The sequence below is a fragment of the Triplophysa dalaica genome, chromosome 13 (genome assembly GCF_015846415.1).
Source record: "Triplophysa dalaica isolate WHDGS20190420 chromosome 13, ASM1584641v1, whole genome shotgun sequence".
NCBI classification, from domain to species: Eukaryota; Metazoa; Chordata; class Actinopteri; order Cypriniformes; family Nemacheilidae; genus Triplophysa; species Triplophysa dalaica.
The window spans coordinates 16,384,869-16,401,352 of NC_079554.1; the positions used below are offsets into that span (position 1 = coordinate 16,384,869).

The window sequence follows — 16,484 nt, forward strand, 5'->3', positions numbered from 1 at the left end:
TCCCTCCACATAAAACCTGAGGCATCGCCATGAATCTGCCACAAGACCAAGAATAGACATGACATGGTGAGGCAGACTCATGACAAACGCGAAGAGGTCGTTTTGCAAAAAAACATAACTCAGTTTTTTAGTCATTTTTCTTGTGCATTCCAAGTAATATCATTTAAACTTTGGGTTGTTTTGATTGAATTAAAATTACCCAATTGATACGGACAAGTAACACAATAACAACAATAAAAATATGAGTTGGTTTTGATCAAAAATATTGGTTTTGCAAATGAACTCTTCATGTGATTGTCTATCCTAGACACTTTTTGCAGACCATGGACTATTTTGATTATTTGCATTGAATATTATGAAATACAAATTGTAATAATTGTTGTATTATTTCTACATAATATATACACACACGGTCGTAATCATGAATTTAAAAATGAATTTAAAAAATGAACCTTTTGCAGCAAACACACAAAGCAAACATTGATTTGATGCACACAGGGATAAAAGTACACCATGTAAAAATAAATCTACTGCTTTATCTTTAATGTCTTCGGCCTAATTTTTCCTTAAGAACCTGGATATCTTGTTTACATAGATGGTGTCATGGATTCTAGCAAATGTGAAAAGATAAGTTTCTTTAGCATTGGGGGGTCTCGCATCATTGTCACCTTTTTTCACATGAGGTTGCATCCCTGGTGCTTGCATGGAATTCAACATCATGTTGTTTCTACATTATCCCTAAACGTGCAAACTTCTCTACAGAATAAATACATTATCTCAAAGACACGAAAACTTGAGAACATCTTATACTTGTGTCAGCCAGTGGAGTGCTTCAAAAAGGAGGGGTGGATTGAGACGTTGGTTGCAATTTGCTACCTCAACACTAGATGCTCTAAATTACAAATACACTGGGCCTTTAAAAAATAGTTACTATGCTTTTATACTATTTAATGTTTTATATTACACTTTACTAAACTCTGCTGTATTGCACTGTATACGTCTGTAATGCTAAATGCTTTGTTCTACCAAGATATACAGTACTGCTCTACACTTTTCTACACCACAGTATGCAACACTTTTTGTTAAACTACACGAAGCTATTATGCATGCAATACTACACTTTGGATAAAAGTGTCCGCTAAATCAATAACCGTACACTATACAATTGTATATATTGTATAATGATATTCCCCATCTTTCGCAGAGTTGTGATCAGCACAGAGGTCTTAGGGGCTGTCAGGATGCTGTAGTTGAGGGTCAGGGGTTGGCCGAGGTCATGCTGCTGGTGGAGCAGAAGAGGGCCGTAGAAAGAGAACTGATGGAGCTCAAGTCCCAGCTGGAGAAGAGCGGCTTCTCCTCTCTATCTCAGATGAGGTGCAGTTGTTCACTTACTGAACAAGTACAAAACGCTGTGCTTATAGGCAATAAAGCAAAGAATAACAACATGCCTAAATATTGTGATACTTCCTAAAAATAGGCAGGCATTGTTGACTCTACATTCTGAGAACAAGGAGCTCAGGAGTGTGGTGATCAGTGGAGAATCTGAGAGGGATGGACAGAAGATCATACCAGATGGGTCTGATGTTCTTGATGGGGCAGCTGGTAAAGAGGTATGTTGGCCTCATGACGATACTTGAATTAAAGGAACTGGACTCCCAAAAATGAAGATTCGGCTCACCCTTAAGTTGTTCCAAATCTGTATAAATGTCTTTGTTCTGTTGAACACAAAAGAAGATATTTTGAAGAATGTAAGAAAGAAAATCGTTCTGGGGCAATGATGATGACCCTTGTCATTTTTCTATTATGGTAGTCAGTGGTGAAGCATTCTTCAAAATGTCTTTCTCTGTGTTCATCAGAACAAAGTAATTTATACCGAATTAGAACAACTAAATGATGGGTGAGTAAATAATGACATCATTTTTATTTTGGGGTGAACTGTCCCTTTAAGATCATGATTGAAGATTCATGAATTATTTGTTATACAACCGTTAAATTGGCATGCTGATAATAATAATTAGATGTATTCATATGTTTTAAATATAACCTGTTTTACTAGTGGTTTACATTTTTGACTCTTTATGTTTGTGTTTCAGTCTAATAGATCTACAGCTAGAAAGGATCTATTAAAAGACCAGACAGTACGTCTGAAGTCCAACCTTAAACAGTTGCAGCAGGACACCAGGGAGCTTCAGGAGAGACTCATGGTGTCGGAAGCAACGGTTCAAGCTCAAGCCGAGCAACTCAAAGACTACAGAGAGCTGCTTAGTGAGTAACACAGACAAAACTGGCAAAACCACACCTGCACACACTCGGTTCCTAAACTTCCTGTTTGTTTTGTTTAGCTGAATCAACAGTAAAGCAGGATAATAAACAGATCCAGGTGGACATCCAGGATCTGGGCTATGAGACGTGTGGTCGCAGTGAGAATGAGGCAGAGAGAGAAGATGCCTGCAGCCCAGGAGACTTTGGTTGGTGTGACCACTAGGGGGCGTAAACATTTTACAGGGGTATTAATTAATGGGATAGTACACCGAAGAATGACAATTCTATCATGATTTACTCAATCTCAGATTGTTCTAAACCTGTATAAAAAAAATTTTCCGCTAAACACAAAGGGAGAAATTTGGAAGAATGTCAAAAACCAAACAGATTTCATCCCCCATTAACTCCTATAGTATTTATTTCCCCTACTATAGCAGTAAACGGGGAATGAGATCTGTTTGGTTAGTAACATTCTTACAATTATCTTAAAAATGTATACAGTTTGGAACAACCTGACGGTGAGTGATGACAGAATTTTCATTTTTGGGTGAACTATCCCTTTAAGAAGAAATTGCATGCACTGATAACATTGGTTTTTATTTATTACAATAAAGCTTATTTAAACCATAATTTTAATTTGTGCATACAATTAACATAAAAAATGAATTAGTCATATCCAAATCATTAATGCTAAAATGTTTTTTTTCCACTGCAGAGTTTGATGACCTGGAGCTGTGCACATCTCTGTCCTATCGTGACGGGAGCTCTCATTGGTGGGGGGCTCCCACCTCACTGAATTCTGGGAAGACGGAGCAGGATGTGAGCCACCTGCAGCAGTTGGTGGAGGACCTGCGCAGTCAGCTCTCGCGATCTCAAGCTCTGATCCGTACCTTGCAAGCCCAAAGGCGTGATCACACCCCGGGTAGCACTCCCCGTAAGGTCAACTGGGGCTCTGAGAACTTTGAGGCACAGAGTACAGCTGAGGAGGACGAGGGCTGGCAGTCGTCAGACGGCTTTGGGTCCTCTCCCCGCCAGCCCAAGCAGGGCCGAGAGCTGCAGGAGCTGGTGTCTCGCGTGACATCATTGGAAGAGCAGCTGAGTAAGAGCGAAGGTCATGCGGAAGATGGCAAAACTGGAAACTGGCCAGGTGGGTGTTTACTGAAATATATCACCATTAAAGGGACAGTTCAAACAAAAAATGATTTACTCACGTTCTCGTCATTTCGAAACTGTATGTCTTTCTTTCTTCTGCAGAACACAAAAGAAGACATTTTGAATAATGTTGGAGGCCGAAAACCGTTGGACTATTCTATGGACACAAATGGTTTTCTGTTACCAACATTCATCAAAATATCTTCTTTTGTGTTCTGCAGAAGCAAGAAAGTCATACAGGTTTGAAATGACAAGACGTTGAGTAGCTTTTGATAGTTCACCCAGAAATGAAAATTCTATCAAATGACAACATCAATTTATGAAACCATATACTAGGTTTAAGAGTTACGATAGAGGAGGTCTTAAATAAAACCTAAAAAGTAACAAAAGAGTGGCTAAATAATGGCAGAATTTGTATTTTTGAGAGAACTCTTTCGTTTAAGGGAGGTCATGTGACCAAGATGTAAACTAGATGAATACATAAATGCTTGTTTCTCTCACCTCCATTTAGCAAGTTTGACACGTTGATTCAAGCGCAGGCCCGTGAGCTGTCTCACCTACGGCAGAAGATGCGAGAGGGCCGTGGCGTATGCCATATTCTGACTCAGCACCTAGGGGACACCACCAAGGTCTTTGAGGAGCTCCTGCGTTCCAATGACATTGACTACTACATGGGCCAGAGCTTCAGAGACCAGCTGTCTCAGAGCATCTCGCTCACCCAGAGAATCAGCACCAGGATCAGCGGTCGTAAGTACTGACACTTACTGACACAGAAGCTGATTCTTGCCTGTATTCATTAACAATAAATGTGGCTTTTTTTCCCTTGAACAATAACATTGTTTTTTATTATTTTATTGATACAGGTGATCACTCGGAACTTCCAGATGATAAGTCAGGCCATGAGCTGCTTGCAATACGGTAGTTGACTGAACACAAACACATACACACACAGACCCACAAACAGCTCTCATTTTCTTTTCAATCAGCCGTAAGACATTATTGATCACAGTTTGTCATTATACCCGTTCAGAACTGAATAGGATTTGCTGTCTGTTGCCAATTCATCCAGAACATGATGACCACAGCATATAGGCCATATTGATTTGTTGATCTTTAGTTTTTATTGACTTACTACTGTACTGTGCTGCGTTTCCACTTAAAGTAACTTTATCTGAGCATTGTCTCTGCAATTTGGTTTGACTCAGAATCATTGTTTTTATTATGAAGACCTATATTACAAGTATTTTGTGTATTTTTGGTCTGTTTGATTGAACAAGCCTTGTGGTGTCTTATTGACTTGGACAACAGCTGGATGAGTTTTTCACCTAGTAAGCATCATGGAAACATTCAGTCTGTTTGCTACTGTTACATTAACATTTAGTCATTTAACAGAAATACAGAGAGTTCAGGGAGAAATAAAGCGATAGAGAATTGTTGATCAATATATGAGTTCATTTCAGTAATGAAACATGCTCAGGTCAATGTTCTTGCTTTATACGTTTTGTATCACTGGTCATTAAAGGGACAGTTCAACCAAAAGTAAAAATTCTGTCATCATTTACTCAGCCTCGAGATTCCAAATCTGTATACATTTCTTTGTTCTGATGAACACGTAAAGATATTGGTAAGAAGGCTTGTTACCAAACAGTTCTTGGCCATCACTGACTATAGTGACCATGTGTGAACTTTCATAGCTTTCATACTAAAAATCACCTTGAGAATATTTGCACAAAAGAAGTCACACAAGTTAGTTATGATAAAACGTCTTTCATAATTTTTTCACTTAGTTTGATACTTTATTTTTGTCATTGCACTGAAGAAAAATGCTTTTTCCTGTCTTTTCAAGACGTGTGAGCTGTGAAGTTCACTTATTTGACTTTGCCTGCAGGGCAATTTGAGCGATGCTAGAAGCTAATGCTAATGTGAACTGTCAGAAGTTTGCTACATAATGTCACCGCTGGTTCTAGGGCTATAGTCTCTTGAAAGTATAGAACGCATGGGACATTTTAAGGGAGTTCATGCTTTCATTACCACCCACCATCCCCCTCAGATCCCCAGTAGGATATGACCCATTTTTTCTAGGCTGTTGTGTCGGGAGGCAGTCAGCATGCACGCTTGAGCGGGGAAGATTTGTGCTCTGAACAATCTTTGGGAGAACAGTGTCATCGTTTTTGTATTGAACGGAGAGACAGGTAATGGTGGTATTTGTACCGATACTAAAGGAAGCAAACAAGAACATATTCTCTTTACTGCTGCTGTATGTAGTTTTGTACCACTATATTTGGCTTAACATGAGTTCACAGCAGATGTTCACACCAGATGAAGATTATTCTCAAAATTATTTTCATTGGTGGAATCCTTGAGCTTTTCTTGTGACGTGTCTGGAAGGAGCTGGAGTCATCCAGAGCTCGGAATGAGTAAATTGTTGGATGGAATGGCTGAAGATATTTTTGTGTTCATCATCACTATATACGTATTATCTTCTCAATGGCTTTTATTAAAGTTGATCTGAGAATATACATCGCCACCTCCATTCCTTATTTACACATGAATCTCCATCATAATGTAAGGTCTCAAGCTGGCAACCACCTTTTCTGCTGTTTCCAAATCTCCTGGAAAAACCTCTCTGTTTCTTTCTGAGAGAACGCACTTTCGTACGACGAAACCGAGAGAGTACAAGTGCACAGATGGCCAACCAGATGCATGGCTGGACTTAACCTTATTTTGTCGCCCATCGGCTCATTTAGTCAGAGCTTGTAATTGAGTAAAAAACGGAGGAGATTTGCATTGGTTTAATGTGTCTTTCTGTCCTGCCCTGAACGTTTGCCCTGGGACGGAGGCGTCACATGGTTGGTCGCCGAGCTGTGAGCACAGGGCTTTGGATTGGGTGTTGACTTCAATGCTAATCAGGTTAAGTTAATACAACCTTAGGAGTGAAATGGGTCAGAGGCAGCTGAAGAGAGAGGTACATGGGAGAAAAAGAGAGTAAGGAGAATGGATGGAAGAAGGAGAGGACAGCGTGACAGACCATGTGAAAGAAAATTGCGACTGAACGCCAAAACAGGAGGGACACGGAATCTCAGAACGTGGAAGAGGATTCCCCCGTTTTTTTTGTTTTGCATTTTGCCATTCGTACATCGAATGGATATGATATAGTACAACAGGATGTATCTTTGCCTCATCAGAACTATTATTTGATTTTTTTCTTTATTAAACTTTCATTTAATAATTTAACTTTCATTGTCAATAAGGATGTTCTAATAATATTTAGAATGTATCTTTTTTTTTTTTTTTACCAGAATATAAATATTAAATGTAATTGTTTTTGTTTAGACGCCTTTAATGGTATATGGCTTAAAATTGTCATAATGTCTTTTTTTTAAAGAATCCAACCGTACAGAAATGTTCTATTTTTGTCCTTTTTTGATTTTTTTCTTGACTGCTTTCATAACATTGTAAAAGGTTGAACATGCTTTGTGTTTAATAACCGGAGGATGGATGTGTCTCTTTTGATTGAAGTCCCTCATTTATGCATAGAGGAACAGATCAGCCCAACGGCAAGGACCAAGACACGCTCTTCACAGTAGTTTGCTGTGTTTAGAAGCTCGTGGGGAAGGACGTTACGTTTCAGGAAGACACTCTGATAAGCCTTTTCCTCTTTTAAGTCCAAAGGGACTGTTTTCTAGAAAGAAAGAACACCCTGAACATTCAACAGCAGTGTTTTGTGTTTCTTTACAATTTCTTTACTCCTAACAAAAGTGTTGGATTATTCTTGTCATCCTAAAAAGGAGAAAAACTTTGGTCAAAACCATGCTGGATATCACAAGAGTTGCTACAGGTTATTTATTACGTATGTGTATGTACAACTCTTTGTTAGGGCTGGGAATAACAGATCTGTTTCGGCATCAGCGGTTTGTGTAATCTAGGGATTTGCGTTGCTCTCTGTCCGATTGCCTGCTGGAGATTCCCGACTCCTCCCCCACCACTACTCTCGATCTGGGCAAACCCCCAGTTTTCATCATGTGAATGATCATGGTCCAGTTACCACGGAGACGCAACTGACAGACTCTACAACGGTGGCCGTTTCGGCGGCCCCCGACCTGCTGCTCTGCGTTCCCCAGTTGTCCGTGAGTACGGCGAGTAAAGATGAAGTGGCTATAACCGAGTCACGGGAGAGTGCAGGTAGTCAGGTGGGACGTGGGACCATGGCCCCGCTGTGGAGGTCCATGCTGTCCAAAAACAGCCCCATATACCGCGAGTCGCTCTACTCCTTCTCATTGTGGGAATGGCAGGTGCAGAAGAGAGAACTGGCTATTTTAAAGAAACAAACAGAAAGGGAAAGAAGAACAATGCACAGACAGATGGAGAAGTAAGCATTTGTAAAGTCAATAAGGATGTTTCAAGTAGTAGTTTTTAGTATTTAAGACAACAAACTCCTGGGAAAGTTGTATAAATTGCTGTGTGTGGAATAGGAGGAGCAGATTATTTGTGTATAGTGTATGGTAATGTATGTCGATTTTTTGTTATTGATATTTGTTATAATCCAAAAATATAAATGTCTATAACTGCTAAACAAAATCTTCTATATTTTCCAAATTGCAAAAACATGCTGAGATAAATACATTTTATCTCAGTATAATTTGAGAATGCACATGTTGAGAAGAACATGTTGTTTTTAAAAAATCTGGTCTTACATGGTCACTGCCACATATTTTAATGCTGTCAAATATTACGTTTAACTCGTAATTATTATGAATTAATATATAAAGATATCATAATATATACTTTAATATGTATGTTTGTGTTTTTATATATATTAACAGAAACTTTTATTTTGTAATCAGAATTGCGATAAATCGATTCGACAGCACTGATTTGCTTGTATTGAAGACACCAGAAGACATAATGTTATGTCTTTATTAATTTTGCTGTGTCATTTTTTGGACAGAAATGCGATATAATATACATAGCTATGTCTTCAGATGTGTATAAAGAACATAATGGAGCGTTCTGTTTTTCTTAGAATGAGCTATTTCTATCTACATACACCGCGGGTCCCCTTGAATAGAATTCGCCATGTTATTTCTACAGTAGCCCTAAACAGACAAACTGCTATACAGAGCACGTTTCGTAAAAACGTTTTCTCCTTCGTGAAAGTAGCGAAAACATGACCACATCCTAGTTCTGTGTCAGCCACCATAGTGCTTCGAAATGGAGGGGTGTAGTGTGCCGTTGGTTGCAATTCACATCTCACCACCAGATGCTGCTAAAATCTCCACACTGCTCCTTTAATTTTATATTAAATGAAGGAAATCTCAGATTGCATGTGTCTGTGTTAGTAAGAGAAAAGTGTGGGGAAAAACACATATGAGTCAGATGACAGACACTTGTCCCCTTTTGTGTTCTGGCTTCAGCTCCGACAGAACAAAACAGGTCCTCCTAATTAATCCAGCTTTTGGCTACAAAATTAGACTAATGCACTGCACGCTGGAACATGCACTGTGAACATGTGCCAAACACAGACTAAGGTTCACATTTGCATTTACGTACAACCTCAGGTGTATCCAGGTGCAGCGAGCTCAGAAATAAGTGAGTGAGTAAATGTCACTGGTTTTTGTGCCCACATTTGTTTCTGTTAAGACACATTTGATGAAAAGTCACCTTTCAATGTTAGCTTTATCATAATGTTGCATTTGTTGTCATGTGTGTTTTCTCAGGTTGAGCAAGGAGCTACAACAGAAAGACAAACTCATCGAGTCGCTGCGCTCTAACCTCGACCAGCAACAGCCACGTTCAGATACACCCGTCAGCAGCAACGCCTTGTCCGAGGCCACCGACCAATCAGACAGGACCTCTTTCGTGTCAGATGACCACGGCTCAACCAATGAGGATCTAGAGTTGTGCTCTGAACTGGATGCTGCCAGTGAATATGGCCAAGAGGGCTCAACAGGGAGTGCCACAGGTTTAATTTTGTGTTTTTATTCTTTTTTTGTTCATCTATTTTCAGGTTAGCATCACAACCAACATTCATCTTTTCATCCTCCATCTGTTTCTTTTTCAGACTCACGTAGTCATAGAGGCCAAGCTTCATTACAACCATCCAATGCCCCATCCATTACTTCCTCTCACAGCCGTCAGTCATCCAGCACTTGTCCCAGCATGCACTGCACACCACACAGGCCAATGGAAACCCAAGCACAGACAGGTAGAGTTGGAGGTCATCAAAGAACAGATTACTCACAGTTTATACAAATGTAGCTTTTAAGCATCACTCATTAACATATAAAGCAATTGTATAACTAAAAATCTTAATTTTATTAAGCAAATTATTTTCTTTTAGGGTGTTTCAGACCAGCTCTAGTATCTGAACTTCTCATTTCATGAAAAATCTGTAGCTCTCCCATCTTCTGTCTTCTCCCATCAGGCCTTTCGACTGGAACTGTGTCCACCTCCCTTTCTTTCTCCTATTCTCCCCACTGTCCCCTCAACCTCCCAACTCAAATGTCCTGTCCACCTGTGTTTGACCCTCATACTCATCCCTTGAGAATCCGTCACCATTACGGTGGGGGTTTCTCACTGGCAGAGGTCCATCAAGAGCTTCAAACGCTCCAGAGGCAGCTTGCAAACAGTGAGCGTGCATTTGAATGTGTGGAGCTCAGAATGACTAACACTGTAAATGAGTATGTTTTGCAGTGAAACACATTTGTGCATGATAGTAGGGTTTCACAGAGGTTATCTGAAAATTCATAAAACTTTGATTGTGACTTTGTGTTGTGTTTTAACAAGAACTGAAGTTTAAAGAGTCATCCCAAAATGAAAAGTCTTCCAACATTTATTCACCCTCAAATCATTTCAAACATTTATGACTTAGTTTCTTCTGCAGAACACACAAAAAAAGATATTTTGAAGAAAGTTGGTAACCAAACAACATTGGCCCCAATGACTTCCATTGTATGGACTCAAAACTAATAAAATATTTTTTGGTGTTCCAGAGGAAAGAGAGATATGCAGGTTTTTGCATGAATTCTTCTTTAAAGGGGTCACATGGCGCGAATACGTGTTTTCTGTGTCTTTGGTGTGTTATAAGTTGCCCATGCATGTATTAGACATGTAAAGTTGAAAATATTTAAGTGTCTGAACAAAAGATGCATTCTACCTACAAGCGAATGCTCACGCAGACCTGCTTGAAACGCCTCGTGTTACCACAATCCCACAAATCTACATCAGTTCGTGGTATGTTTGACTTAGACTGCCCGAATGTATATGCAAGTACAATTGTTTTGGAACCTGGGGTCTCATGTACAAAGACTTTGAGGTGTTGAATTCTTACTAAAACATTGCCTAAGGACAAAGCTGTAAATGCACATTCTCAAGGTAATTTCACAGACAGTGAGTGTGAAAGCTGCCGTACGCAACGTTTTTTTGCGTACGCTGGGTTGATACATGAGGCCCCGATGTTCCAAATATGGTAAGAGACGTTACTTTTCTGTCACACGCTTGCCGTATTCGACCAATTACTATGCACTGGTTAACTGGCCAATCATAGCACACCTCGCTTTTCAGAGCGATGAGTTTTGTCAAAACTCGGCGTGTTTCAGAGAGTCAGGGCAAAGAGGAGATACAAACATGCAAAATACAGTGTTTTTGAACCTTAAATCATTTAAACACATTGCATTACATCTAAAACAAACGGCAATAGGCGTTTTAGCCTTTTCATATGACCCCTTACATTTTTTTGTGTAATATCAAGCATATGTAAAATAAAAACTGTAAGTCACTAAAATCTCACTTTGGCATGTAAACCTCAAATTGTTGTGTACGTTTTATTTTCTAAATATCATGCTAATATGTTACAATTGATAAATAATTCTGCAGTATGCAAACTTTGAGATATTAAAGAATGAAGAATGTGATTCAACTTTGCTCGCTCTTGCAACTTCAGCCTGCTGCTAGTAATATGACTCTTACTAACATTCTCTTTTGTTTGTTTATGAATATAAAAAATATATATATTTTTGTATTCCTTTTTAGGCTATCATGGTCCTCAAGTCAAACCTCTGGGTGGGTTTCCTCTGGGTTCTCACACTCCTGACCATAGCAGTATACACTTACTGTCACATCATGGTTATGAACAATCTCCTCTTAGCAGTCAACACGCAAGCCCTGCTATGAAATCTGGGGCGAGTCTTCTAGAGAGCAGTGCAATGTGGGATATGATGCATGACCCGAGAGCATTAAGACCCGGAGTGTATGGAGATGTGTCCTCTGGTTCCTCAGGATATCTGACAGGACATGCAGGTAATTCAACAGTGACGATTGTAACACTCATATAAATGATGTTTAACTGTCTTTAGGTTGCTTTGAAAAATAAATCGGTGTAATGTTATTTAATTGTAATATTCAGATCTCTGTGAATTGTATCTGTAGATAATTTTTTAACAATATGCTGTAGGTTCAGACCTAATGGAGGAGCACCTCAGAGAGATTCGCTCACTTCGACAGCGATTGGAAGACTCTATTCAGACCAATGACCGTCTAAGACAACAGTTCGAGGAGAGACTGGCCTCTTCTGCACGGAACGCAGGTAAGAGAACATTTTTAACAATGCGTTATTGCTAAAAAGGGTAATATTTTATCATTACATTTATGACTAACCCACTGTGTGGCACCACACTCTTTCAACAGCAGGGGGAGCCGCACCCACCAACATCTACATCCAGGGTCTTGATTCCGTTAGTCAGCTGTCCAATGAGATTCGAGCCCTAAAGGAGGAAAACCATACCCTGCAGATCCAACTCCAACAGGCCAGAACAGGTAAGATCTCAAAGTACCTTTATCAGCAGCACTGTCATAAGTCATCTTTGTATGTTATTTTGAACACACCCAATGATATATCACCTCCAGATGGCAGTAAAGAGTTAGAGCGCCTGAGAGAGGCAGTTCTGTCTGGCCGTGGCCAATTAAAGGAGGCGGAGATGGATGCTGACAGGTGGGCGGATCAATGCAGGCAGCTGCAGGCTCAGGTCAGAGATCAGACTCAGGCAATACAACTGCTCAAGCGAGACAAACAGAACCAGCTGGGCAACAGCACCAGGTACAGCGATACTACAGTGTCACTTAAAATGAGTCTTAGCTGTATTGACAAGCTATAGTCAACAATGTGGATGCATTCATAAACAGGCTCCAGCATGAAGTGAATGTTCTCCAGCAGCAGTTGGCTGAGAGTCAGCGTCTAGTGGACGGACTACAGTGTGAACTACAGGTGTACCACAGAGTTTGTGGTACAACTGAGAGCAACACAGGTAAGAAAGAACTGTAACTGAAGTTTTTTTAGAGATAGGATACATAGTGCATGTTAAAGCGTATTGCTTTCTTTTCTCATTTCTAAGGTTCAGGGTTGAGTTTGTCCTTCGAGCCGCGAGAGTCTAACATGCACTTGCTGGACCAGTGTATGCCCCGCCCATTTGCCAGGAAACAGCTCTTCCATGGTGAGACGACTTATTATCATGACTTTAATTTCCTCACAATGTTTAAACGCTGTATGCACATGTATGTTAAGTTTGGTTTATATGATCTGATAAAGATGAATTATATTTCATTGATCCCTGTCCCCTCTTACAGACCAATCACCATCTCCTCCCGTTCGAGATACAGGGTTCTCTAGTCCCGCCTCACAAGCGGTGGAACCAGGAGATTCAAAGTCATCTGCTAGTGGTAAGGCTCTTTTATAACATTCAAGAACATTGATGAATGGTTTGGTGTCATGGAACAGTTCACTCAAAAATTTAAATCATCATTGGCTCACCTTCCAGTTGATACAAACCTGCAGACGATATTTTAATAAAAGTTTATAACTAAGCCATTTTGGGACACCACTGACTCCCATAGGAGGACAAAAGACAACTATGGGACCCAAAACAGCTTAGTTACAAACTTTCATTCAAATATCTTGATTTGTGTTCAGTATAACAAAGAACTGTTTACGGGTTGGAGCCTGAGCAAATGATGACAACATTTTCATTTTTGGGTGAACTTTTCATGTAAACATGCCTCCTGATTAGACTCATCCAAACCCGCCGCTGAAGGTGTTGACGGTGAGGCCCCGGACGGCTCTTTCGCCTGTAGAACAGGACGTCATGTGATCGGTCACGTGGACGATTTCAGTGCCCTACAACAACAGCTATTGGATGGAAAAGTGGTTATACGCAAGATTGAGGCAGCGTTGCAGGCCAACACAGAACATGACGTGCCAAAGGTCAGTATCATGATCCGAATTAATATGACAAATTGTAAAAAAAACTTTAAGATGTTTCATTTAAGTAAGGAATAATCGACAACGGCCCGTTGACCCAACCCTGAGGTGTAACGGCCACTCTGCTTTTCATCGTGTGATACACACTCTCTCTTTCTGTTTGTAGAGTCATATTAGAAGCCTTTACACCAGCACAAAGACACTAAAGCAGATTTTGGAGGAGACAGGCTCTCTCTTGAGAATGTTCTGGAAAGCAGCACTGCCCAGCACAGATACTTCTGCCCAGCAGCTTAAAAAAGTCATCTTAAAATCTTACGACATCACACATCTGTCTTTGTTGTAATATGTATGTGACATTGGCAATAGGGGGGATCTTTTATCAATAATTCCGTCTGTCTGGGTTTGCAGGAGCAGTCCCTTAGAAAGGAAGTTGTTCTACTGAAGCGTAAGCTTTCAGAGCAAGAAATGCTTATCAGGGAATCTAAGGAGAGTCTAAGAAACTCCAATCGCACTAAAGACGGCATGGAGCAATTCATCGTCAACCAACGTGAGTGACTTTACATCTCGTCTCATCTGTTCTTGTCTCTTCTCAGTTATTGTTTTGCTATTCACTTTTTTCTTTTTTTTCAGTCTCAAGAACACGAGATGTGCTGAAACACGCTCGATCAAATCTAGAGGTGAGCACATTTATATCATATTTATCTCGCCCCATTTTTTTACAACCTCAAGGATGTTATTTACAGTAGAACAAGCTTAAAATGTAGAGCCTAGTGGTGTGTCTCAGAAGTAAACGTACATTTGCACAATTATTAAAGGCTACAACACGTACGCTTTCTCACCCGGTTATTTTCCATCTCCTCTCTCTATCTCTGTCTTCTGAGTTACTCCAGAAGAATGAACTCAAGATTGCCTCTCTAGGCTGTTCCTCTCTCCCTCCACCTTTATTTTCCTTCTCCCTACCTTCCCGAGCTAGAGGTACCGCTCTGACCGGCTTTGTCTGAGCATACGTGTGTGCCTTTAACCTGTTTTATAGATTATGAATGTGCATCCTAATTCTCCTGATGCTGAGATTTGCACATTGTATGCTGTCCTTGCTTTTTCTGAGAGAAACTAACCTAGTTGTTTTAGTTTAATAACTTGTCTTATATCTGTATAAAAATACTACTCTTACTTTGTCCTCTGCTGGATGCACTAACAGAGAGTTAGTGTTACTGTAAATGCTTTATGCAACATTACAATGACCTCTTCTGTCCTCCCATTCTCAGATGAGATATCGGGAGTCCCAGGGAAACGTGCCTCCTCTCTTGGTTGGAATATCATGAGTTTCAATGCTCAGGATCAGAACATGATAACCAGCCCATGGCCTATACAGCGATGTGATGGACGGCTCCCTGTTGAGGCGTCCTACAGAGCAGACCCGAGACTCGATGATGCTGTTTTCTTATAAGTAGTTGTAACTACGACTGAACAACTAAACGGAACGTTTTTCATGTGCACGTTATTTATGAATTTGTGTTATAGACATTTGGACTTGCGATCAGGTTTGAAACCAAAGTAACTACTCATGGGTTTACATTGTGTGTTTGGGATTAGAAGAACCAGCAACACTACTAATGTGCAATTGTAAAACTACTGAGTGAGCAGACCTTCTACACTGTAACCCCTTAGGGATGAGCTGATGACCGATGGTGCAATAATACTTTAATGGGATGTACAGAAATCAATTTGTGTATTTTGTCATTTTGAGCTCTCTGTTTCTGCCAAAGTTTGTTTCTTTTGAAGCAATAACATTCTGCAATGTTTGGTCCCTTTAAAAACAGTATTCTTTGATTTTTTAATCTTTTTTATGATTTCAATACTGGAAAATATCGATGAAAATATATGTTTGGTTTTGGTCCAAAAAAAGTCAGTGTTTTATATATCTGCTGTATCAGCTCTTCCCGACGGACCACTTTTATTTTTGCTTTTTTATTTTGTTTGTTTTGTTTTCTTTTGTTTGTTTCTATTTCTTATCATGGCTGAAAATTGGTTCTCATAAATTAACAAAATCACATATAAATGTCCCCTTACTGCTTTAAAAACTAAATGGTTCAGTAAATATTGTTATTAACTGACAACTTAGAAAATGATAGATTGTGACACAATGTTCAAAATGTTATTATTTTATCCTGTTGAATTAGCTTTACTGTCCTTTATGTCTAAAGTCTGTTGCTTCTGCATGAACCACATAGTATTTCAGTATTCCATCACATTATTCCAGTATTATGTGTCTATCAATGCAATACGTCCTGGGCTTTATGTACATGTGAACTGATCTGTCATGTTCTTTTCAGTCGGGGTTAGACACTTGAAACTGTCATGCAACAACAAAACTGAATGTTGTATTGTAAACCTCTGATGCACAGGTGGACACAAAAAGAGGAATGTAAATCCTAAACTCTGTTTCTATGACAATCACATTTTGCTTGTCATTCAGTAGCTGTACAGATTTCCCTTTGTAAACTGATGTAAATGGAGAGTTTTGAAAGACAATCATCTTTTATTCTTAATGCATGTGTATTTCAGTGAAAGCTTTGTGGAGGGCTCAATAAGAGATATTTAATAAAAAGGGAATCTTATACAAGTAATGCTTGTTGTGTTTTATTCACCATCTGAAGTTTTTAGCAAAGCATGATCTTGCAATATTTACCTGTAGCACATACAGTATTTCATATGCAGTATAGTTATGTGTTAGTAAGATTCTGACACAATTATTTATCTTTTATCATGCCTATGTAAGTACTTGCGTATATATATATACTTTTTGAAGCTATTGTAT

At 39.5% G+C, this 16,484-nt stretch overlaps 1 protein-coding gene across 3 annotated transcripts in view; it reads left to right on the plus strand.

Moving 5' to 3' along the window:
• pde4dip (phosphodiesterase 4D interacting protein) overlaps positions 1-16,293 on the plus strand; it is a 58,570-nt gene extending 42,277 nt beyond the window's left edge. For all 3 annotated transcript variants that reach the window (XM_056763900.1, XM_056763901.1, XM_056763899.1), the window contains 23 exons: positions 1,205-1,374; positions 1,478-1,610; positions 2,094-2,265; positions 2,343-2,468; positions 2,978-3,408; positions 3,924-4,161; positions 4,278-4,332; positions 9,132-9,376; positions 9,476-9,619; positions 9,839-10,042; positions 11,446-11,712; positions 11,867-11,998; positions 12,100-12,228; positions 12,319-12,508; positions 12,595-12,716; positions 12,804-12,902; positions 13,036-13,128; positions 13,476-13,669; positions 13,833-13,964; positions 14,075-14,213; positions 14,297-14,343; positions 14,557-14,641; positions 14,932-16,293. In XM_056763900.1, the coding sequence (XP_056619878.1) occupies positions 1,205-1,374; positions 1,478-1,610; positions 2,094-2,265; positions 2,343-2,468; positions 2,978-3,408; positions 3,924-4,161; positions 4,278-4,332; positions 9,132-9,376; positions 9,476-9,619; positions 9,839-10,042; positions 11,446-11,712; positions 11,867-11,998; positions 12,100-12,228; positions 12,319-12,508; positions 12,595-12,716; positions 12,804-12,902; positions 13,036-13,128; positions 13,476-13,669; positions 13,833-13,964; positions 14,075-14,213; positions 14,297-14,343; positions 14,557-14,641; positions 14,932-15,113 (3,729 nt within the window). In that variant the 3' untranslated portion in view covers positions 15,114-16,293. The remainder of the gene's footprint in view (positions 1-1,204; positions 1,375-1,477; positions 1,611-2,093; positions 2,266-2,342; positions 2,469-2,977; positions 3,409-3,923; positions 4,162-4,277; positions 4,333-9,131; positions 9,377-9,475; positions 9,620-9,838; positions 10,043-11,445; positions 11,713-11,866; positions 11,999-12,099; positions 12,229-12,318; positions 12,509-12,594; positions 12,717-12,803; positions 12,903-13,035; positions 13,129-13,475; positions 13,670-13,832; positions 13,965-14,074; positions 14,214-14,296; positions 14,344-14,556; positions 14,642-14,931) is intronic.
• The last annotated feature ends 191 nt before the right edge of the window (positions 16,294-16,484 follow it).